Source organism: Crocodylus siamensis, chromosome 7 (assembly GCF_052110815.1).
Source record: "Crocodylus siamensis isolate JL-2025a chromosome 7, ASM5211081v1, whole genome shotgun sequence".
Lineage (NCBI taxonomy): Eukaryota > Metazoa > Chordata > Crocodylia > Crocodylidae > Crocodylus > Crocodylus siamensis.
Window position 1 is genome coordinate 58,131,448 of NC_143401.1, and position 23,288 is coordinate 58,154,735.

At 43.2% G+C, this 23,288-nt stretch overlaps 2 protein-coding genes across 5 annotated transcripts in view; both read right to left on the bottom strand.

Annotated features, from left to right (window-relative positions):
• Positions 1–63: 63 nt before the first annotated feature.
• On the bottom strand, positions 64–12,978 carry TFAM (transcription factor A, mitochondrial). Its single transcript, XM_090058475.1, has 7 exons — positions 12,821–12,978; positions 12,578–12,717; positions 7,590–7,660; positions 6,595–6,744; positions 4,267–4,362; positions 1,839–1,895; positions 64–913 (listed from the first exon to the last, which is right to left on the bottom strand). The coding sequence occupies exons 1-7, from the start codon at positions 12,880–12,882 to the stop codon at positions 659–661; spliced, it is 831 nt and encodes a 276-aa protein (XP_089914601.1). The 5' UTR covers positions 12,883–12,978; the 3' UTR covers positions 64–658.
• A 3,076-nt stretch (positions 12,979–16,054) lies between these two features.
• Positions 16,055–23,288, bottom strand: part of UBE2D1 (ubiquitin conjugating enzyme E2 D1) — a 34,507-nt gene continuing 27,273 nt past the window's right edge. For all 4 annotated transcript variants that reach the window (XM_090057510.1, XM_090057511.1, XM_090057513.1 and 1 more), the window contains one exon: positions 16,055–19,085. In XM_090057510.1, the coding sequence (XP_089913636.1) occupies positions 19,040–19,085 (46 nt within the window). In that variant the 3' untranslated portion in view covers positions 16,055–19,039. The remainder of the gene's footprint in view (positions 19,086–23,288) is intronic.

Sequence of the window (23,288 nt, forward strand, 5' to 3'; positions counted from 1 at the left end):
ATGGCAAAATATTATTTTGCAGCTTTTGAAACAAAACAGTGGAATAATACTCAGATGAAGATGTTCTGTATAAAACTCAGTAAGTCTTTATTCTATGCATACCATTCAAGTTGCATAGATGTTGAGCCATATACAAAAAGGGAGATGGACAGACAAAAATCAATGCGCATATTGAGTAGTTTAACTGTAATACCTATGATTGAAACTACTAACAATACAGATAAAGACATATGTTTGTATCTACTAAATTACCATTATTCATACTAGGGAGGGAATAAAGTTTACTTCAGATTCTGATTTTTAATTATTGTAAAGTACTCAGGTGGTTGTAGAACATGGTTAAGTCTTATATTAAAAAAAAAAAAAAGCTAATGTTTGACTGTATTATTCCAAATCAAGAATGATTTTCCAAGAAGCCAGTATAAAAAAAAATGTTCACAGCTTGATTAAGTTGGATTACTTTTATACAATGTTACAGCAGGAGAGTCATTTTTTTTTAAACAGTTCTAAGAGTGACTCAAATTCCTTTCATAACTTTCAAGTTAAATATATTCTGCAGCCCATCTGAGTGTTTTTTCAGAATGATGTAATAATCTTTTTACAAGCAGGATAAAGACATGGTAATCATAAGGAATTAAATATAAAATGTTTACCAGCTTTATTCTTCAGATTTTTTTGTCTCGACTACTTTTGCCAGAACTTCAGGTGATGAGGAAGCTTTGGCTGTTTTAACAGTCATTGCAGTTTTTACTTTTGAAACCGTTGCTGGCTTTTTTGCTTTGTTCCTTAACATTTTGGATTTTTTTTCCCAACTTAGAAGATCTTCACGTCCAGCTTCAATCATTTGTTCCTTCCATAACTTCATTTCATTTGCATATCGAATCTTATCATCTTCAGCCAACTGTACATAGTACTGAGAAAATGCATTATGTCAGAATGTTTCCTTAGGTAAAACACCATTTTCCCCTTCCTTTTCTAAACATATGCACATGTATGTTATTTATTTATTGAGTGACTGCATGCACATGATAGCAGGCAATTCCACTCAGTTCTGTGGAACTTTTTCTTCCTAACATTGCAGAATTTTTTTATTAAGCATGCATTATTTTTGACAACAAATTCATCACCACATGAAACTACTAACATGATGCTATTCTACAGTCCTATGTTAAAGAGCAAACAAAATAGTAAAAATTTAGTCATCTACATATTTAAAACACTGGCAATCATACCCCTAAAATGTTTGCAAGTTTTTCAGCTGAAGTGGGAAAAGGCCACATAGGTGCATGATACTAACCCTGTAAGCAGTGCATGTACCATTCAACCTTAAAATTCTATTGAGATTTAAGCCTTAAGTGATTTGAGAAAAATGTCTTTTCATTTTAACTATTAAAAAACTCCTTAAATAACATGTCTTCCAGAAAATATTCCTGCCTCATGAAACTGCTGTCCACAAAAAAATGACAAATCACTGCTAGTCTGAGGTTTCCAATAACAACAAAATATCTTATTTATGAAATAATTACATTTGAAGAAATTTAACTGGTGAAAAACACATGTGCCATATTGTAATATGCCACCCAACCTAACTATGTTTTACAAGCATGTAAAGAAATAATCACTGTTGGAATAAGAATAATTGTAAGGTAAAAGCTTAAAAAGATAATTTTCTTCAAAAATTAATGAAGTACCTGAAAACAAATTCTTAAATGTCTTCTCAACTATACCTAAACAGTTGCTGCCTCTAGAATTAATGAAGTCATGCTATTATTCTGATTCAAGTCCATCACACCCTGGATTGAGTCATCCTGTGCCAAAACCAAGAGACACATACATACCTGTTTTTCAGAATTGGATAGATTTTGCCATTCGTCACCTACCCATTTAATCTTTTCCTACGAAAAAAGTGAAGGTATATGAGCTTTTCCAGAACATTTATTTAGGAACAGCCTGCCCAAGCTTTTTTTTTTTTTTAAAACAACTTCTGTAATAAATTTTGGATACAATTCTTAAGCATACTAAGGAGAAGAAAATAAAGTTTCACTAAAGCCAAATTATTTAACATCTTAACATTCAGCTCCATTTAAAACCAACATTCTTTCTGCTCTTAAAAGGGTAAGATCATAACTTAAGAAAGGCTAATGTGTGTTGGTTAGTACAAAGTATTAGCACTTTTTGTGCCTTACAAACAAATATAAACATTACATGAAACAATTTTTCATGTTATCCGCTTGCATTTTAGCAAGCAGATATGTTGATGATTTCACTGCTGTTTCTTTAATACTTACTAATCTGAATTTTATGTTTCAAAAATATTAATCACCACAAAGCCTTCATGAAGTAAGAAACAATTCTATGTCCTCATAAAGCGACTCAGAATATCAACAGTTCCCCAACTAGTCTAAAACCAGAGATGAAAACTAGGAAATTACCAGTAGAAGTGATGAAGATGAGGAGGTTAGCAAGGAGTAAAGCTGACAGTCCAGGAAGGTAGGAATGGGAAAGTAAAGGTAATTCATTGAACTTGAAGTTAGAGGGAAGTCATGAAACAAAAAGTTGGAAGCTAAAGGAAAGCAAGCAGAAAGCAGGGAGAAGAAAAAAGAGAGAAAAGCAACTTGTTTCCTGAAAAGTGAAAATTATACTCTCAACACTAGGAACCTGGTCCAATGTAAATAAATTGCATAAATGGAACAAATCCGGAGACATAACCAGGCAGTTCCACATCTGGGGTAGCTGCACAATACCCAAGGCAGCGTCAGGTACTGTAGTGCCAATCAGCGGTGTGAGCAGCTGCCACTGTGGCTGTAGCTATTTTTGTACATCCTCCTTGTCCTCACCCACAAAGGCTGCTGCCTTGGTCACCCCCTCACCATTGGTTAGACCCTTTTTGTACCAGGACCCATTTGTAAACATGGATGGCCTTTCCTGACCCATTCCCCCTCGGTCCCGACCTGCAGCCCCCATCATATGTGGAGGAGGTGTGTGGGGCTGGGGGTCATAGGGGTGGGGCACAGGAGGCCCCAAACAGCCCCTTGTGTGCTGGTACTCTGATGGCCTAAGGGAAAAGCCACTGTTCCCCACATTTTTTTCTACTTTAAAGAAGAATCCACTTTTAAAGTCTGATCTGTTTTTGAAGTTTGTTTGCGACCCTTTTGCATATTCTTGTGACACACAGGTTGAGAAACACTGAGTTAACTACCAAACAAAGCCTTCATCATTCATTCACTATAAACTCATGGGTAACTAGGAAACAGGTTGATGGGCAGCTGCCCCAAAGATTATGTATATATTTCTATTACTTCCATTCAAGTCAGTAACGAGCTATACCACCACAAGACGCAAACAGGTTAAAACTCGCTATTCCTAATACTGGATCTAGGTAAGATGGGGACAGGAGACAGTCTGAATAACATGAGGGGGAAATTCCTTGCATCACTCAAAAAGCTCTTTCCAATAATGAAGAGTATCATCAAAGCTGGACTGGGATCATCTTTTCTTGGACAGAATCAGTTAAGTTTCACATTAATTACTAAAACAGAACCTAGGACAGTTACAAACACATAAAATTGCACCAGTGTAACTATATGGATTTATAAACATCATAGTACTTGTCAACACAAGAAATGCAGATTAATTTAAAGTACAAATTTACATTAATTTAATTTAACTGGTGAAAATGCCTGTGTAAACCTGGTTATTTTAATTTAATAAAGCTTATATTAATTTAGCATGGCTTAATTTCTAATGGACTTAAACAGATTTCTAACAGGTTTATCTAATCAATACGACCATAGAACTAAAATAAGCTTATCCACACCAGGTTTTGCACCATCGTTTTAAATTTTTACCATCAGTTAAGAGGTACACCTTTCTTGTTTAGATAAGACTTTAGCTAAACTGATACAACTTATTTTTTTGGACCATATCTATGACAGCAGTAGAGAAAAATGGAATAATTCCTTTGACAAGAAAAATGGATTAAACCTTCAACTGCTGAGTGTATATAATACTGAAGGTCTGCAGACCTGTTCTCAGTCCATGTATCCATATACTGGCTCAAGTGAGTAGATGAGAAATAGCTGCAAAGGGGCAAACATACACTAATAACTCATGCTGCAGCCAAGCTAAATAACTGTTAATAATTATTAACACAGTTACTGACAGCCACAACAGAACCCAGAACAGATTTTTTTTTAAATCCCCATAATGTTGTGATATAGCTTTAACAATGGAGAAACCTAAACTAACCAATCTTGTCTTGCTTACCCGAGCTGAAATTCCCTTAGCTTCTTGGAATCGTTCAGCCATGAAAAAGTTAAAGCTACTATGAGGTTTTTTAGGCTTTCCAAATATGGCCAGTTCCTTAAAAAAAAAAAAAAAGGGGGGGGGGGAGAAAAAGCCAAATTAGTCATTTCTTCAGCCTTGCCTAATAGAATACTGTATGTTTCAATTACAACTCATTTAATCAAAAACTGGAAATATATCTTCAATATTTTATTGGTTACTTTAGTCTCTTTGTAAAATGTTGATTTTAAGTGTGATTTCTTACCTAAATCTGATCTACACTAAAGATAGAAGGAAAAAATACCAAGACTACCTAGAATCAGAAACAGAACCAGTACTTCCAGTCCACATCTGGGTCCTCCACTGAGCATGCAGGGGACCCCCCCTGCCAGCTCAGCGATTAGCCACGAGGGGACCCTGGCTGCCCCCACTGGACCCGGAGGGAACCCGTCGCCAGGCTGGGGGGGTGGGGTGCATTTCCCATGCATGCCGCAGTGCTTCTGGTCCACTTCCAGGTCCACCCCTGAGCATGCTGGGGACCCCCTGCACTCTCGTGGGACACTCCATCCACCCTACCATCTCAGTGTTCACGAGCCACCTGGTACCTTGAGGTATGTAGAAAAAACATTTAAAGCTGTTTCTATGTCCAAATCATCAAATCTCTCCCAACTGATTAAGAGTTTTCTAATTCGATTCAGAGAGATTAAAGGGTCTCCTGATTCTATTTTTATTTGGAGATTTGGCCAGCAAATAACACAGCCCTACTTGTAGGCAGCTCTCAATTCACCTCTCAGCCTTCCCTTCCTCAGGCTGAACAGGTCCAGTTCCTGGAGTCTAGCATGTACCTATCACCATAATGCAGGGCAACCCTGGTCACGTGGCTGCCTGGGTGCTTATGAGAAGGAAACCAGGTGGGTGTTTTTGCTCCCACACGGTCTTCACCAGCTGCAGCTGCAGCTGTGGTTAGGCAAGTAGGTTCCAGCAGCTGCCTGTAGGGGGGAGGTCCCCTAGCTTCTCAGCTTCCGAAGTGGCCTGGAGATGCCCAGAGTCCCGGGTCCCTACCTGGAGGGGAAGAGAGAGACAAGCCTTTGTCTCCTTTACCTGGTGTTCAGCACTGGATTGCTGGGGGACTTCCCTCAGTGTGGGCCTTCAGTTGCCTTCGGTGTGCTGTGCTATGCCATGCATGGGACAGCCAGGGGGCAACTCAGTACTGAGAGTGGCTGCCAAACTATGCAGGAGAGCACGTGAAAAGACAAACTCACGTGCTGGGCCCAGAGCGTGCCTGTTTGTGAGATCCAGTTGTGCAGCTCCCAAAAGGACTGGGCAAAATTGGGGCTGGAGTGAGGTGTAACACTCCTCAGCTCCACTCAGCTGCCCCCTACCACCTAATGCCCACCCACTGCAAGCCCCACCAACCTCCCAATTCTGCACTGGGGGATCAGGTCAGGATCCTCTGAAGGATCCGCTGGTGTCCTGGGCTCACGGGGTTTCCTCCCACCTCCATCTCGCACCACAGCCAGAGCTGAATATGGCTTTTGGGAGCCCTTTTTAAAATCCCATGAACACTGACATTACATGGGTTGGCACATGCGTAGACCATTGCCAGTGCTATGCTGTGCTGATTACTGGAACCGGTGTCACTGTCCCTGACTCACCAGAGGAGGAGAAGGGGGCAGGTAAGTGTTCCCCCTTCCCTTAACTTCCACACGGCTCCCAAAGGGGCAGGGCAAAGTCGGAACCAGGGTGGGGCATGACTCTCCTTGGTTCCACTCAGCTGTCCCCACCACTTTATGCCCACCAACCATGGGCCCCGCCTACCTCCTGGATCTGGCCTGAGGGATTGAGTTAGGGTCCACTGGTAAGTCCACGGCTCACAGGGGCGCGACGGGTTTTCACCTGTGCATCTCGCACCAGAGCCAAACCCAAATAGCAACCTAGTTGGTTGTTATTTCAATACACTAACACTGTTGTTCAATTGCACAGAGGAAAAGCTGTTACACTAATAACCTAACCTCCATTTGTCAACTGACTTAAATTTGGATATCTGGCTTCAAATACAAGTTCACTGGAAGAATGGAATATAATTAATACGTTAACACAAGTTAATACACACCTGGTTCTAGTATAGCTATATAATCCTATTGCAAGTTGCTACACATAAGCAGAATTTTAAAGGGGTGAATTACAAGTTTTAAAATAGGTTTTCCAATTTTCTCTGGAACTCCTTCACTGTGTATAAAGAAGGTAAGAAAAGGTCCAATTTATAAGAAACATGCACACACACAGTGAAATGATACTTGAAATACTTACCCTCTTCTGCCTCTTCAATTCTGTACTAGCCCTTTTTTTAATCCTTTCTTCCATCAAAGCTGCTTTCTGGCTTGGCGTTAACTGCGCATTGTATAAGGCTAACTGTTCTTTGTATACCTGCATATCTATCTCTTCAGCTGCTTTGTAGGCCTATAAAAGTACAGAAACTATGAATACAACAAAAGTAAATGTATTACAAGTATGCTACCTTTAAAGTACTCAATATATCGAATTACCATCTAAACCATGCAGGCTGCAGCACATACCACAACTGCAGAGCCAGCCAAAAACTATCTAGGATCAGCAAGCTGTACAAAGACCCTAAAATACGCACTCAGGAGAATACGGCAGGTTGAGACCAGAAGACTTCTTGTGTATGAACTGCCCACTTACCACATTTTTCCTCTAAACATAACCTGTCCTTCCCCTCCAGGGGACATCACAATCCACAGGATTTGACACAGCAAAAGACAATGGTTTATCCACATGCATGCATTTCTGCTACAGATACCATGTTACACTTCAGTGGCTACTATATATCTAAGGCCCATAGGCATTCATATTATCATCCCACTGCCCCAGGGTAAGCAAAAGCAACTACAAGTCAATTTGTATGAGGAAAGTATTAGCAGAACTAAAAGTACAACTGATGATTCATCCAAAGCAATCTTGAAACGTTCCCTTTAGGTATTCAACAATAGTTTATGCAGCTCAGAGTAGATGAGCTCAGTCCTTCAAATTAGCTGTACACCAGCTCAGAAACTGCTGCTCTTTCCAAAATACCACTCAGTTTGTTCCTCTTACATTCCAAGCTTGGCATCAACAAAGGAAAATAAAAGGAATGAAAGAAAAGTTCAGTGAATCCCTGCTTTTTGTGAGAATTTCAGTATTATCTACCCAAACTTATTTTCCTGTTAGCCATGATCTCCATGAGCTGGAAAAAAAACAGCAGCAAACTCAGGCAATCCAAGCTTAAGGGGAAAAATTATGCTTACTTGTTTCTCTGATACAGATAGGTTCCTCCAAGTGTGTGCAACTTTCTTTGCCATCTCCGAAACTGTTATACCTATAATTTAAATAACAAATTAAAGTTATAAAGTTGTTGAGAGGAAATAAATTCTCTAGGGTTCAAAATGCATTTTTCCAATTTTCCCTAGAAAAGCACCTGCCCATGGTACTTTTCCTTGATAACATTTATTTAATTTTTTTTGTTTTATAAGATGTCCCCTCATTTGCCAGTTCCAGGAAGTAAAATCATTTTTTTCCCCAAAGTGTTATTCTTTACCATTTGCTTAAGTGTTCAGTATGGAACAAAACACCACCATTTCAGGAAAAGACATTTTTAGATGACATAGAAGGGACTTTTTTAAAAGTTTGGTTTATATCCTTTTCTTTTCTAAGAAATGTATAAAAAGGGGCCAGAGCTGCTACCTAACCCTCCCCCACCACCACCTCTGCACTCCCTGTGCCTTCCCTCTCCTGTCCTACCTTTGCTGCATGTCCTACCAAGCTCTGTCCTCACTGCAGCTCAACTGCAGCCAGCCTGAAGCAGGATCCCACAGCACCAGTGCAGAAGCATGGGTAAGGAGGGAGAAGGACAGAGGCTGGGAGGGGAGGTCCAAGACACGAAAAGGGGGTGAAATGGCAGGGAAGGAGAGCAGGGGCTCAAGGTGGCATGGGGGGCAGACACAAGGGGGGAGGCAAGGGGCAGGCAGGGACCAAGCTGTCTGCTCCCTCACCATCTTCATTGGGCAGGGGGGGATGGACAAGTTTAAGATGATCCTCCAATAATCAGTCTATACATGGAAAATTATAATAAATCAATACATTTTCCATGTACAGACTCCAATTATTCGGGGTTATCTTGAACTTGGGTAAATACAGTAGTGGAATTAGAAATGGTACAGGGGACAACCAAAACTATTACGGGTATGAAGCATTTACCATACCAGGAGATAATAAAAAGGCTAAACTACCTCAGTTTGGAAAGGAGAAGGCTGAGAAGGAATATAATAGAAATCTATAAAATAATGAAGGGTGTGGACAAAGCGAATGAGGAACTATTATTTACCAAGTCAGAATATAAGAACGTGTCTGTGTCTTAACTTATGGAACTCATTACCACTGGCTTTAGATGCAGATTGTATAGCCAAGTTCAATATGGGACCAGGCTAGGGGTGGGAAAAATAGAGCCCACCAGCCAAAGGATTTTGTCCAATCCACGATGGGTCCTTTGGTCCTGCCTGGCCCAGGTGCGTTCCAGTCCATGGTGCATCCCACTGCCCCTGGACATGCAGTGGGGGCGGGGTGGCTCCGTGGCTGGACTGCATTTCAAGGCAGCCCAGGAAGCAGTGGCTCCTTTTGGCTGCCACTACCTCTGGCCCTGACTCCATGGTACTGGTGGGGACCTGCACACACAGCTCTGACCCCGGCCTGTCCCACACCTGCTCTGGACCCCCTCCTTGCTCACACTGAGTAGTGGCAGTGGGTGGGCAGAAACTGCTGCTAGGTGTGGGGGAAAGGGTGCTGTCTCCCCCTTGCTGCTGCTGGGTCCTTCTCATTGCAGCCTCCAAGAGCACACACCCAGGGTGCCCTGTGGCTCCTCTCTGCCACCATCACCACTGTCTCCAGGCCACCCAGTGGGGCAACAGGCTCTGGGCAGCTGCAGCAAGAAGGGCTCAGCAGCAGAAAGGGGGAAGTTACCATCTTCCCCTGTGCCTAGCAGCAGCTTTTACAGGGACATGACAACTGTTGCTTAGCATGGGCATGTGGTCTGGAGCAGGCACAGGGTAGAGCTGGGATCAGGGCTGTGCACATGGGCTCTGGCTGATCCAGAAGTGGCCCACTCTGGCTGGGGCGAGTCCAGAGCTGGCGCAGGGTGGGCTGGGGTCAGAGCTGTGCAGGCAGATTCTGGCTGGTCCACATTTCATTTGGCCGGGACTGTGTGCTCAGCTGCTGCTAGGCGCTGGTGGCAGTGGTGGGAAGGAGCTGCAGGACACACAGGCTCGGGCTGTTGTAGGGTGGGCAAGGCTGGGATCACAGGAACAGATTGCAGGGCAGGGACAGTGTGGGAGTCAGAGCCATGTTCTGCTGCCCACATGCCCCTCAACCAGAGTGAGTTCTGTGGGCATGGGCATGCAAGGAGCAGATCACAGGTCTGCCCCACCCCAAACCTACACTGTCACCATGCCACAATCCCAACCCTGGCTGTAGCTCCCCGTTGCTGCGCTCGGGGCTGGGATCTTGGGGTGGTAACAGCATGGGGCCAGGGCAAAGTTGAAAGCGGCCACCAGGCCTTGCTGGGTGGGAGGGGCTGCAGCACCCACAAGTGGGAAAGGACGGCTGCAAGCCCCCTGGGGGAGACCCAGGAGGCCAAGATGAGGAGATAGCCACATGTCACTGCTAAGCCCACCAAGTGGGGAAAATTTAGCTTCCCCCCCTCCTCCCCTCACCTATTCTGGGGTGTACAGCCCACAGGTGTGGGATGAGAGGGTGGACCTGTGGGCAACTCCATGCCCTGCCACGTACTTGAAGCAGTTAAGACTGGGCTGGGGCCAGGGGAGGTGGGCAGTGATGGGGCATCCCTGTCCTATGCCAGCCCGCAGCTTGCCTCAGGATGCCTGTGAAGCAGCTGCAGCTCCAACTTTGCTGGCTCGGTGTGGGGCGTAGCAGTGCAGAGCAGAACAGGGGGGGAGCAGCAGCAGTGGCAGGAGGGTGCTGCATCTGGAGCTGGCCCCTAGCCACAGCTCCCCACCTAGCTGTACATAGTCTCCATGGAGACTAGCACCCCAGTCCCAGACACAGCTCCTGCCCAACCAGATGTGGTCTCCACAAAGACTGGTCCCCGGCCCCAGACACAATGTCCTCACCAGGGCTCCCCCCCTCATGCTGCTGTGCTATACTCCACACAGAGCTGGTGGGGCTGGGGGCTGCTGCCACCATGCAGGCATCCTTGGGTGAGCTGTGGGATGGCACAGGGCAAGTGTTCCCTAGCACCACTAAACGGGGCCAAGGGACTCGCTGCAGGCTAGGTAAAAATCGCTCTGCAAGCCGAATCCGGCCCATACCCTGTTCAATGTTCTCCATCTAAAGCAGGGGTGTCACACACACAGTCCAGAGGCCAGATCCAGTCCAGAGTTGGTTCATCCAGCAAAGCCTTAATGGGAGACTGCCTGCTGCTGCACAACTAACAACTGGGCAAAACCCACAGCACCGTGGGAAGAAGCCCAGCATTGCAGCTTGCTCCCAAGGCTGCGAACAAGTGCCTACAATGCCAGGATTCTTTCCCTGGGTCCCAGGCTGGCTGGAGCCATGCTGGCTGCCTGGCACTGGTTGGGGGGCTTTTGTGAGCCTGATCTCCCCTGCAGGGCCAGCCCTCCACCATCCATTCAGCCTGTGGACCAGCCCTGCACTGCTATTCTAGCCCACAGGGCCAAACAAGTTTAAACACTCCTGTTTTAAGCATGCACTCTTGCCACTGGATTAGGAGGACAATTGGTTTGACCCAGTATAGCTCTTAATGTTCTTACCCTTTATTCTAAATATTATTCAATTAAACTGAAGTAGTATCACAACCTATCACCTTGTGAGTTGATTAGTCCAACTGAGAGTTTTAGTCCAATTGAAATTCCCTCCTCTCACCTTACTTCATCCAATTCTTATTATGCTATTATTGCATAGGTTCAACAGTCAGAGCCTTTCAAGGGCAAACAAGATCTGACTTTGTAATATAAGTAAGTTTAGGCTTTGTTTTCTGACAAATCTTTCAAGGTTTTCATCTTGCCATAAGTAGGAGAAAGAGGGCACAAATCCAATATTTTTCCCCTTTTTCCAAGTCACCTCCCACACCATCTAATAACCCCAGGTAGCCTCTCTCTGTTTTACCAGCTACATTCTATCACCAAAGGATGTGGAGAAGCTTGAGAGAGTGCAGAGAAGAGCCATGCGCATGATCAGAGGTCAGGAAAACAGACCTTACGACAAGAGGCTGAGAGCCATGGGGCTCTTTAGCCTGGAAAAGCACAGGCTCAGGGGTGACCTGATGGCCACATATAAGTTTATCAGGGGTGACCACCAAGATCTGGGGGAACGTTTGTTCACCAGAGCGCCCCAAGAGATGACTAGGTCAAACAGTTATAAACTATTGCAAGACCATTTCAGGCTGGACATAAGGAAGAATTTCTTTACTGTCCAAGCCCCCAAGGTCTGGAACAGCCTGCCATCGGAGGTGGTTCAAGCACCTACATTGAACACCTTCAGGAGTAAAATGGATGCTTATCTTGCTGGGATCCTATGACCCCAGCTGACTCCCTACCCTTTGGGCGGGGGGCTGGACTCAATGATCTTCTGAGGTCCCTTCTAACCCTAACGCCTACAAAATCTATGAAACCAAGTCTATTTGTTTTGCTAATAGTTATTTGGTCTAGTACAAGTTATCACCTCTGACCCAAGAGCTTTGTGTACTCTCTTTTTTCTCAGACCAACATGGCTACAAAATAGATCACCAGGTCAACATCCTCCCCTGCCCCCCACCTGTCTCACACCTACTGTCTCCCATCCCCTGTTCCTCACTGGCATGCAGCTGCATTTTCACAGACCTGCATTTTGGCTGAGCACACAACTGACCAGCACACTCTCCCTCTGCCTGAAGAAAGGTGTTTGTACCTGAAAGCTTGCAAAGAACATTTTTTTCCAACTATTTAGTTGGTCCAATAAAAGATACCACATCTCCCCACAGAACCTTGACTCCCTCACCCCATACGTTTCAGAAGTGGGGTTATTAAACTGGACCCAAGGATGCCAAACTATCCCTAAAAACGAACCCCAGGCCAGTGCAGGGACCGGGCGTCTCCTGTGCGCCGCCCCGAGGTAGAATCGACCGGGTTTTACCGGTGTCGCGGGGCCGGCAGAGGACACATGGCGCCGGCACATCGCGGCCGATTCAAAGAGCCGGGGCGCGTGGAGCAGGCTCCGCGTCGCCTACCTGGGTTCTGCTTCTTTATGGTGTCTGTCTGGCCCACGTAGAAGCGGATGAAGGCGCGGAGGGGCGGCTTCGGGGCGCTGGGGGGCTCGGGCTCCTGGCAGAACCACCGCCTCGCGGGGCCGGAGCACGGCGCGCTGCACCTGTGGGGGGATGGGCGGGTGGACGGGCGCGGTGAGCGCGGCTAACGCGGCTCGGCCTTAGGCCCGGGTGGAGGGAAGCGGGGCGGGGGGAGACGCCCCCTACCTGAGCAGGCTCTGGGCGTGGGGCGCATAGGCCAGGACCCGGCCCAGCAACGCGGCCGTCATTGTCCGGCGCTGCAGCGTGAGCCTCCCCACCTTGCCGCTTCCTACCGAGGCGGACGCCAAAGCCTAGGCCTGCCCCGCCTGCGCCTGCGCGGGGTGCGGAAGGGGCGGCTCTCGGAACAACCCGGCTGGGGCGCGGGGGCGGGAGAAAACTAGCGACAGCAGCGAGATGCGCGTAGATGCCGCGTGCTGTGCCGCGGGTCTGACCCCTCACGCCACATCTCCTCAGCGCTGGATCTCAGAGGGATCCCGGGGCGGCACTTGACACTGGAGAAAGGCGTCGTTTACTTATTGCCCTTTCCTATCATAACTACCTCCAGTCTGCACACTAAGCAGCATAACCCCTGCTCCTGCTTCGACTCTCACCTTAGAAGGGCTTCGCCGTAGTAACTTACGGTTTTCATACCGGTGCTTAAGCAAGTGCTCCTACTGATTTCAAACTGTGCAGCCTGGAAAGTTAACCAGTTGTACAACACAGCTCCTTGGGGATGCTAGCAATGTACCAGGGGACAATTGTAAGGTTATATGCATACTTGCTACCTTTCAAACTTGTTATTTGTGTCATTTGTTGTTTTTTTTCTGGTGGAGTTTGCGCACCTCTTTTCAGGACACGGGTAGCAGAGCAGAATGGCACCTGCTAGCCAGGCTGTCCTGTGCCACCTGGTCAGGGTAGAAATACTGTCCTTTCAACCTGCTCCCTGACCCGAGTCAAAAGCCTGCAGCAGGTGACTGTGTTTGAAGGGTCTGGTATACACTTAATGATCTCTTCTTCACTTAGCTACAACTTTGCCTTCAGTCCAATTCCAGGGCCATTGTATGCACTTTTGAGACTTCTGTTTTAATCACTTCAGCATCTGCCGTCTCACTTGTCTTTAGTGCAGTACTCCCTTTTTGGCTGTTTTTATACTTGCTTTCTCTTTTGATATGGTGGCATTTTAATTTTTAGACAACAGTTTAATCTAACTAGTGTTTATGCTGGCTTGTACAGCCATGTTCTGCCTTTGTTGGAAGTTGTTAGCTTCTCTAAACACACCTGTTTTATTTACAGCTAATACTAAAAAGGGTTTGATTTCTCTAATATTAGCACCATTCTTCCCAATGGAATGCTCCCAAATTAAGCCTCCCATTAAAGAGGCCATAGGACAAAAGATGTCGTAACCAAATTGATGAAACATTCTTTTGAACTCACTTCCCAAGCTTGTTATATTTTACATGGAAACATCACATACCAAGTAGCAACCATTTTAGGTCACAGCTTTTACACAGATGATTCTCAGCTCAGCTAAATCATCTGCACAATCACCCTAATAAACTGTATTCATTTTAATTTCAAACTATTATGCTACCAATAGTATTCATTCATTCATATATCAGAGAAACCTATGTATAGTCGAGATAAGTCATTAGAGTTATATTTAGCATTGACTAAAGCTCTCAGAAAATTCATACAACTTGGGTTATTTTGATACCAGTTTCAGACAGTGCTTTGAACAGGAACATTACAGCTAAAGTGAGGTCAGACTGCATTACTCTTGAATATCTTTTGTGGCCCTTTCCAATAAAAAAGCTGGGGCAAGAACCTTTCCATAAACAACTTTTATAAAAAACTGATCCCCTCCACTTCAAATCATTATTAACTATGCCCATTTAATCATAGTACTTAAGCATCTCAAATCTTTAATGCATCTTACTTTCACAACACTGCTCTGAAGTAGGGCAATAAACCAGTTTTGCAGATAGGGAAACCAACAGATTAAGCGACTTGTCCAGGAAATCTACAGTGAAGCAAGGATTCTCAGATTAATACTCTCTCTTGAAACCATCCTTGTCTGGATTCAGACTTGATTTGGGGCAAACATTTAGAATATACAATTAACATTGTATTCTTTGTAACCTAGTTGTGTTCTCCTCCTCACCCCCATCCCTTTATTGTTAGTCCCTGGCTTGGGCGATCTGTATTTCCCTACTGGCTTTGTCATCTTTTTGGATTCAGAATCCTAAACATTTACTAATAAAATTCAATCTGTTCTTAACTTTTCTAAACTCAAGGCACTTTCCCCCTGGAAAAATCCAGCCCCTAGCTTTCACTTGTTTTTTTCTGACTGCAGAGAAATAATAGAGCAATTCTTCTGCAAAGAACTCAGAAAGTTGACAACAGGTGGTTTTAACATTATGGATTCCTGGTTGAAATCTCTAGTTACCTTGTGAATCATGTGTAGCTTACATTGCTAAAATTGTTTAACACTCTACATCACTCTTAAAAGGATCTCATGGCACCCTGCTTGCTTGAGACTCCCTGCTTTAGCGCTTCATGCCAAGGTAGAATAAACTGAGTATGTTCACCTCATTTTTAGTTTTATTGCAGAAAATCCCCTATTTTCAGTTGGGTTTTTTTTGCACAAAGATTTGCTATCTTCTAGTCTTACTATTTTAAATAATACTGCTTTATACCAGGGGACAGCAGCATACAGCCTACAGAGCTGGAGGGCTTTGCCTGTCCCCACTGTGAGGGCAGGCAGCTGCCACCCCAGTTGTGTTTATCGATCAGCCAGGAAGCAGGGGTGGGAGGAAAGGGGAGAAGAGGTGACAATACAGACATAAGTTTGCAGCAGCTTCACTCCAGTGCAGTTCCCCTCTGACTAGAAGCTGCACCTGGTTCCCCAGCAAGTGACTTGGGAGGCTGGGAAAAGCAGTACAGATGCAGCTCCCAGCTGCCTGGACCTGCCATAGGTGCAGGGAAAGCTCCCTTTCCACTCCCCCTGACACCACTGAAACTAGCTGGCCGGCACTGAACCAGAGCCAGGTTGCTCCAGTTGAGGGCTTAAAGATTGCCAACCACTACTTTATATTGTTAGCATAGGAGAGCCCTCTTTTCTCACTGTTGACATTTCTCACTGTTGACATTTGTTCCCATATTGCTGCTTACTACAGCATACCATTTTACATCTTTTATATTTCTTGTTTTACTTAGCCACTTTCTGCAACCCTTCCTTCATTTCTTATTTATTTCCTCTCTTTTATATACCAGTTTCCTCCTATGAGGGAATATAGCTATCCTCAGATACTTGTTAAACCCAACCATTAAGTTCCATAATTTTCTGATTCCATCAGTCATTGGTTAGGAGTGAAAAACATGTATACACACAAACACTTAAACAAAATTTTGCTTAGGAGAAATCATACAATTTTTTTAATCTTTATTTTTCTATAGGCTTCAATTGGCATCTTTAGGTAGGAGGGGGTAGGGGAGAAATCACAACAAACCTTATTAAACAGAAGCTGATTAAAAAAAAGCATTCTATATTTAATAGAACAGAATGGCCATAAACTTGGATTACATCTTCAACAATTTCTAATGATACAGCAATACTTTAGTTGCAGAAGTGTCAGTGCTGAGCACAGAGGGTAACTACATGGCTCAAATAGTGCCCCCACTGAGACATCTCACAGTGACCATTAAGAGTGTTTGAGTGAAGAGAAGAGAAGAGAAACACACATCACCATCATGTATTCTATAATGAAAGCCACAGGACTGAGCAACCTTTTGGTAAGAGGAAATGTGTTGTCTCCATAATTAACTGCTTAGTGTATATATTATTTACCAGGCAATTCAAGCTTATTCAACAACAGCTGAATGCTCTCTTAGTGAATACAGTTTGATTTACATACAGTTCCAGTCCAGAGGAAGCCACACTATTTCAGACTAAAGCATTATACATGTTATTTCCAGGACAGGAACACTGAGTTAAGGGGTTGATAGTGGGGTCATAGACTGAAATACCATTGTAAATGCTGTCAAAAAAAACAAAAAGAAAATATAAAAAGTGTCTTGATGGATTCCTATGAAGTATAAACTATTACTGAAGTCTGCCATATTTCCTGTTACCAGTTAATTTGCATGTTATTGCTCATCCTGTACATCTTACATTATGGTAGAAAACAATTCCTTTGTGCATGGCATATAGAGTACTTCAGAGCACCAATTTAAGTATAAACATTTTCAAACCAACTCTATTATGTATTAGTAGAAAACAACAAAAAAGACAAATAGTCATTAACTGACATGCAAGTCAAACTTCCAAGTTTCACACAGTTCAACATAATGTATTAAATAAATAATTTGTTCTAGTATGAGCCTATTATTAACAAGCTAAGAAAAAGAGGAAAAAAGCTCTGGGGATGCATTCTATTAATCAGAATTCTTTGCCACCAATTAGTGAGATATATATATATATACACACACACACCACTAGTGTAGCCTCCCTAGCTACAATATGCCATTTCAAGTATAGTGAAAGTGCTTGTATGTATTACTACAAAAATCCTTTACTGAACATTTTAGAGAGGTTGGCATGTTCCGATGTGTACAACACTTAAAAAAAAAAATCAGTGTAATACAATATATTAAATCTATTAAGCTTTTGTCTGAGGTCAATTGCATGTTGGATGAAAGAAAGGTGACAGTCTCATACAAGTGACTAATTTATACTGTTGAATAATCTGGACAGTTGTAAGGTAGTGATCTACTTAAGGAGTTTTAATCAATAAATTTCCAGTGGTTTTAAAGTCTAGGGTGCATGCTTCTTTTCTGTGTATTCATTCCAGTTAGAGGTTTGCTTCAATTAAAAAACAAGTGAAGCCCAAATCTTATTCTTATCTTAAAATTTTCTGTTTCTTTCGGTGGCAAATTTCCCATTCAAGCCAGCTTAATACAGAAAATTGAAAGTAATAAACTAATCATGCATTTTCACAGCAATTTAGTACCTTAAAATAATCTATGGAGGGGATTAAAATGATTTTTATTTAAGTATATATAAAAGGTGTTTTTTCTCCCATATTGTGTGTTTTCTGCATGCATACTGTGAAGGAGATAGAAACAACTGTTAATAGGAAAAAGTTAGCTTCACATGCAAACAGTAGTGGATGAAAATACTGTTAGACACAAGGGAAAATTCTATACTGTGACATTCCGATATTGAAAATATTCACTTACGCCAATGTAAGTGAAGTCTCTAAACAAACATCTGATACCTTTTCTGACTAAAGGAAATAGTTCATAAGCGATTAGTGTGGGATTCAACATTGCTGAAATCCTACACAAGAAGTGGGTATAGTATACTCTCTCAACTGAGCTGAAGTCAGTGTAAAGTTAACTGTAACTCAGTTTGGAATAATATTAAAGGCATGGCTTCACTCTCTCTTATGCCTGGAATTCAGATGCATACATAATAGTTTAATCTTTTAGGTGTAGAGCAAGCACTTGCAAAGATATGCATGATTTAAAAAACAGCCAAGACCAATAGTAGAAAATGCATTTTATTTATATGGAAAAGCTACAGTATGATTTGTAAATGAACTGCGAGAATGTTATTTGACTATGCGGGGAGAAAGGAAGGGAGCAGAGAGGGAAGAATCAGTTGTGAATAGCAACAAACAAGACAGTTACATATCTTTCTACATAGCAGTGCAATTAGTTCACATTGCAATAAAATTAAACTCAAGTATCCAACAAAATAAAAAAAATCCAAGTGTTTCTCCATAATCAGCATACTGAATTACAGTGCAAAGATCATTTAGGTTTTAAGAATTTGCAATCCGTCTGTAAAATATCATATGGGAAGAGACACCCCATTCATTCATTACTAGCAGTTGTATTTTGTCAATACTGTGCACAAGAAAAAAGTCTAAAATGAGCTGACTTACATGGTAAATAAAATATATTTAGTCTATACAGTAAAAAAATACAAATTACATAAATGAACTAACCATGACATTTGAACATACTTATGAAACTGACAACATATCTTAAAAGACACATGCAGTATCATGTAAAAACATTTTTTCCAGCAAAAATAATTTGGTTGCTTTACAACTGCATTATGGATCTTGTAGGCTGAAGATACAGATGTCCAAGTTTCTTAAAAACCATAATAAATGTCTTTTGCAAAGCATACAAAAAGGATAAATACTCTCATCACAGTCTTAAGTTTATTTTTGGAAGCTTGTTTTTTTCTTGTTCCAGAAACACACTCGCATGGGTAAAAAAATCAAAAGGGCCTCATGGTACACTGAAACAGCAAACTGTGCTCCATTTACTTCTAATTTTGAAAAAACCTAGAATTTACAGTACTCTGTGGTGTATGAAAAAGTGTTCACAAGTTTACATTGCATATTTCTGAGTCCATTCTCTTGCATGTCTGTTGTATCTGTATATGTAGAAAGAAGGCATTACAATTAGAGATAGGTTAATGATAGACAACCATATCTACAACTGTTTGATAAAAAATGAGCTATCACTAAGCTCACCAACTTTTATGACACACTAGGTGCAATCTTGCCCACTCAAGAAAGTTATAACAATTCTGTTTAAGAACAACTAAACAGAATAAAATATCTATAGCATGTAGCTGCCTATGTGCAGTTTCTGATAATTGACTTAAGTAGCAGATGAAAATACTAAAGAAACTAGTTAGGATTTAGGATGAGACCACAGCACATTGTGTTGCCATTGGATTTATGACTCAGATACCTTGGTTTTGGGCAGACCCAACACCCTCAGACTGGCCACAACCTTTTTACTCAATAATAGGCGAATGTTATTGATACACAGTAATAGCAGATAAGAATAATGCAAACACTTTTATATTTACCAGCTCTACAGTCATGTATAGAAAAAGATGTAGCCAGCCAAATTGCTTAAACTTCCCAAATAAGGGGAGCCTTAAAAAAGGGAAAAAAAGACAAAAAAAGAAAAGGACATCCAGGCAAATAATTTCCCTTTCTCCCATGACTGGATTCCTAGCTTTGGAGATTAAAGAGTTGGCTGGAGGGTCGCACCCAGAGACTGGTTGTGGATGGGTCCTACTCAACCTGCAGGGATTGTGGGCAGTGAGGTCCCCCCCAGGGCTTGGTCCTTGGGCCCGCACTGTTCAACATCTTCATCAGCAACTTGGATGAAGGGGTAAAAAGCACCCTGTTCAAATTCGCAGATGACACTAAGATGTTGGGGGGAAGTGGGCACGCTAGACAGGAGGAATAGGCTGCAATCAGACCTAGACAGGTTACAGGGGTGGGCTGATGAGAATAGGATGGGATTCAACAACGACAAGTGCAAGGTACTGCACCTGGGGAGGAAGAACCAGCAGCATACCTACAGGCTGGGGAATTCCTTTCTCATCAGTGCAGAAGCAGAAAAGGATCTTGGAGTCATCATTGATGCCAAAATGAACATGGGCTGACAGTGTGGGGATGCGGTCAGGAAGGTCAACTGTACCTTGTTATGCATCCACAGATGCATCTCAAGCAGGTCCAAGGAGGCAATCCTCCCCCTCTATGTGACATTGGTCAGGCCACAGCTGGAGTACTGTGTCCAGTTCTGGGTGCCGTACTTCAGGAGGGATGTGGACAATATGGAGAGGGTCCAGAGAAGGGCCACTCACATGATTGGGGGCAACAGGGCAGGCCCTATGAGGAGAGGCTAAGGGACCTTAACCTGTTCAGCCTCCACAAGAGAAAGCTGAAGGGGGATCTGGTGGCCATTTACAAACTAGTCAGAGGGGACCAGCAGGCATTGGGGGAATCCCTGTTCCCCCGCGCACTACCAGGAGTGACTAGAAATAACAAGCTGGCAGAGGGCAGATTCAGGCTAGACATCAGGAGGTGCTACTTCAGGGCGCTAGCTGTCAGGGCGGCTAGGATCTGGAATGAACTTCCAAGAGAAGTGGTGCTGGCTCCTACCCTGGGGGTGTTTAAGAGGAGGTTAGATGAACACCTTGCCGGGGTCATTTGACCCCAGTACTCTTTCCTGCCATGGCAGGGGGTCGGACTTGATGATCTGCTCAGGTGCCTTCCGACCCAACCAACTATGAAACTATAAGTTCAGAAGTTTTTCAGTAAACCAATAGTTTCCAAAGTGGAGGAAACAAACTATGTAAACTGCCACAAAAACCAAAGATGCATCAAATCCCTAGCAAGAAAAGGTAAACAGAAGAAATACTATATTTTTTCATATACAGTATGCACCTTTCCTCCCAAAAAACAGTTGCTGGAAATTGGTGTGCACATTACAAGCCAGAAATACAGTAAGAGCAGCTTCTCCCTTTGCAGGGCAAAAGCAAAGTAAAATCTGCAAGCAATCTGCAGGCAGTAGAACTACGAACAGATTCTACTCTCTAGCAGCTATTACTCAGTTACTCACTCACTACAAGGAAAGATTTTTTTCTCCTTGGTTCTGACCTATATTCTGGGGTATGTAGTATGCAAGAAAATAGGGTATTTATTAGGGGAACAGGCAAAAGCTGAATTATGATATCTTCATCTTGATGATCATAATCTACCTTGGCTGCAAGGTAGATTTATGATCATCAAGATGAAGATAACATAATGCCTTATATCAACTTCAAGCATTGGGCCAGGTGTTTACAAAGATAGCCCAGATAATTTGATGATACCAAATGAACTGTCTAGTAATACTTTATTGATGGGAAGGATATTTTACAAGAAGCTGGTTTAGTACAGATATGTAATTTAATAAGACTATAACCTCCATTTGACACAATAGGAAACCCACAAAACTTGACAAATACTGCCTGGTTTCAAAGTCCGTAGTTGTCTTCAATGAATTCTACCCAGTAAGAAGGAACTACATCCTATCTGCAGGCATCTCAGAAGTTCTTCAATACATGGGTACATATAGCCCATTCCCTTCTAATCTATGGATGCTCACATGTCAATGTTGATCACATGCAACTAGAAAGTACCTTTCCTCTTAGTGCTGATATTACAGGTATTCTGTTTAGTAGCTGCAGTAGGCACCAGCTTCTTGATAAGTTACAAATGGTTAAAGTTACCGTCTCCAGGTATTACACAAATACTCTAGGGATACAGATAATGTGTTCACCAAATTAAAGTAGCAAAGAATGCATCCCATTCATACCAAAAAAGAAAAAGCCTAAGAAACAGGATGAAATATGCTGCCTCAAAAATTCACCATCAATTCAACAGGGCCTGGATTTCATGCCTGAATCTCAGATAACCAAAACACAACCCAGGCACCAACTGGATGACCCAGAGTGTAAAACCTAAATCTGTGAATCTGGAAGTGCTCTTAGTGACAATCAATCACTGGCAGTAAGAAGTTACAAGTTTATCTTGTCACTTTATGGGGTTTCAGGTTGTGGGTCATACATGGTTTTGAAGGTCTCACAGGGTCTGTAATATTGGTCTAACCTGTTTTCTGCAATATCTGTAGCACTGGAACCACAAGTGATCTTTACAATATTACTATTTATATCACAATACCGTGAGGCTCTCTGTAAAAACAGACTGTGCCAAACAGAAACAGATCAGCTGTGGCAGAACATGTCCCACCACAGCTGATCTGCTTTACTGGGTGACACACACTGCCCCTTGTCATACACTGGGCCCCCTGCCTGATGCAGGACAAGGGGCAGTGTGTTCCCCTGCCTGGGCATCTCTTGGGTCCGTTGCTGCCCCACATCAGATCCTGTGCTGATCCATACCTCAGAGAGGCACAAAAGCAGGAGAATTCCCACTGCCCCACACTTCCTTGCTAGAACCAACATTGACCCATGCTTCATGTGGAGGCACAAGTCAACACAGGTCCCAGCACGGATGCATGAGGCACTGGGGATTCCCTGACTCTTGCACTGTCTCATGCCAGAATCTATGCCAGGGATCCATGCAGGTTCCCTCCGCTTGTGGAGATGTGCCCCTGGAGATCCCAAGAGGAGTCTCTATAAATGGGAAATCCTGACTTTCTTTGCTTTAAAGGTGCATACCAGGCCCCAGGTGCTCTGGGGGCTTGACGGGCCCAATTCTACAAGGCATACACATGATTAGGCTCCTCAACATCCTTGAGTACCTACCCTGGGTGGCAGGAGAGCACAGGCAGCTCTAGGCTGCCCATGCTCTACTGCCACAGAGCAAATAGATGTCAATTGCAATAAATTGGAGGTGTTCAAGATGAGGCTGGACAAGCACCTTGCTGAGCTTATCTGCGCCTAATACTTTCTGTCTGTGGCAGGGGACCAGATTTATGATCGTACAGGTCCCTTCCAGTTCTGTGATTCTAAAGTGGCAGAATTTATTGTACCTTTTGTCTCACTACTGATGTATTTTCTCAGTATCTGTATTGCCATATAAATAGTTACTGCGGCACAAATGCAACATCAGATAACATCTGTTTCTACCCACTATGTACAAAAGGGACAGCCAGCAACCATCAAAACTCTGAGGGTCCAATAGTTTTGCACTGGAAGGACAGTACCCAGGTAGGAATTCAGTCAGTATGGTTGGGATCTTTAGATATTAAACCCTTTAAACTCTCCACTGTGAAAGCATGTAGCGCTTCAGCTAATTGTTAATTATGTTTCCTTCCCCAATACAAT

Bases quoted from the DNA above. Each gene is read 5' to 3' on its own strand.
- TFAM (XM_090058475.1), bottom strand. From the start codon at position 12,882: ATGACGGCCGCGTTGCTGGGCCGGGTCCTGGCCTATGCGCCCCACGCC. The intron at 7,661-12,577 runs GTAGGCGACGCG...TTTAAATTATAG, and splicing joins CATAAAGAAGCAGAACCCAG to GTATAACAGTTTCGGAGATG. The intron at 1,896-4,266 runs GTAAGCAAGACA...CTTTTTTCGTAG, and splicing joins CTAAGGGAATTTCAGCTCGG to GAAAAGATTAAATGGGTAGG.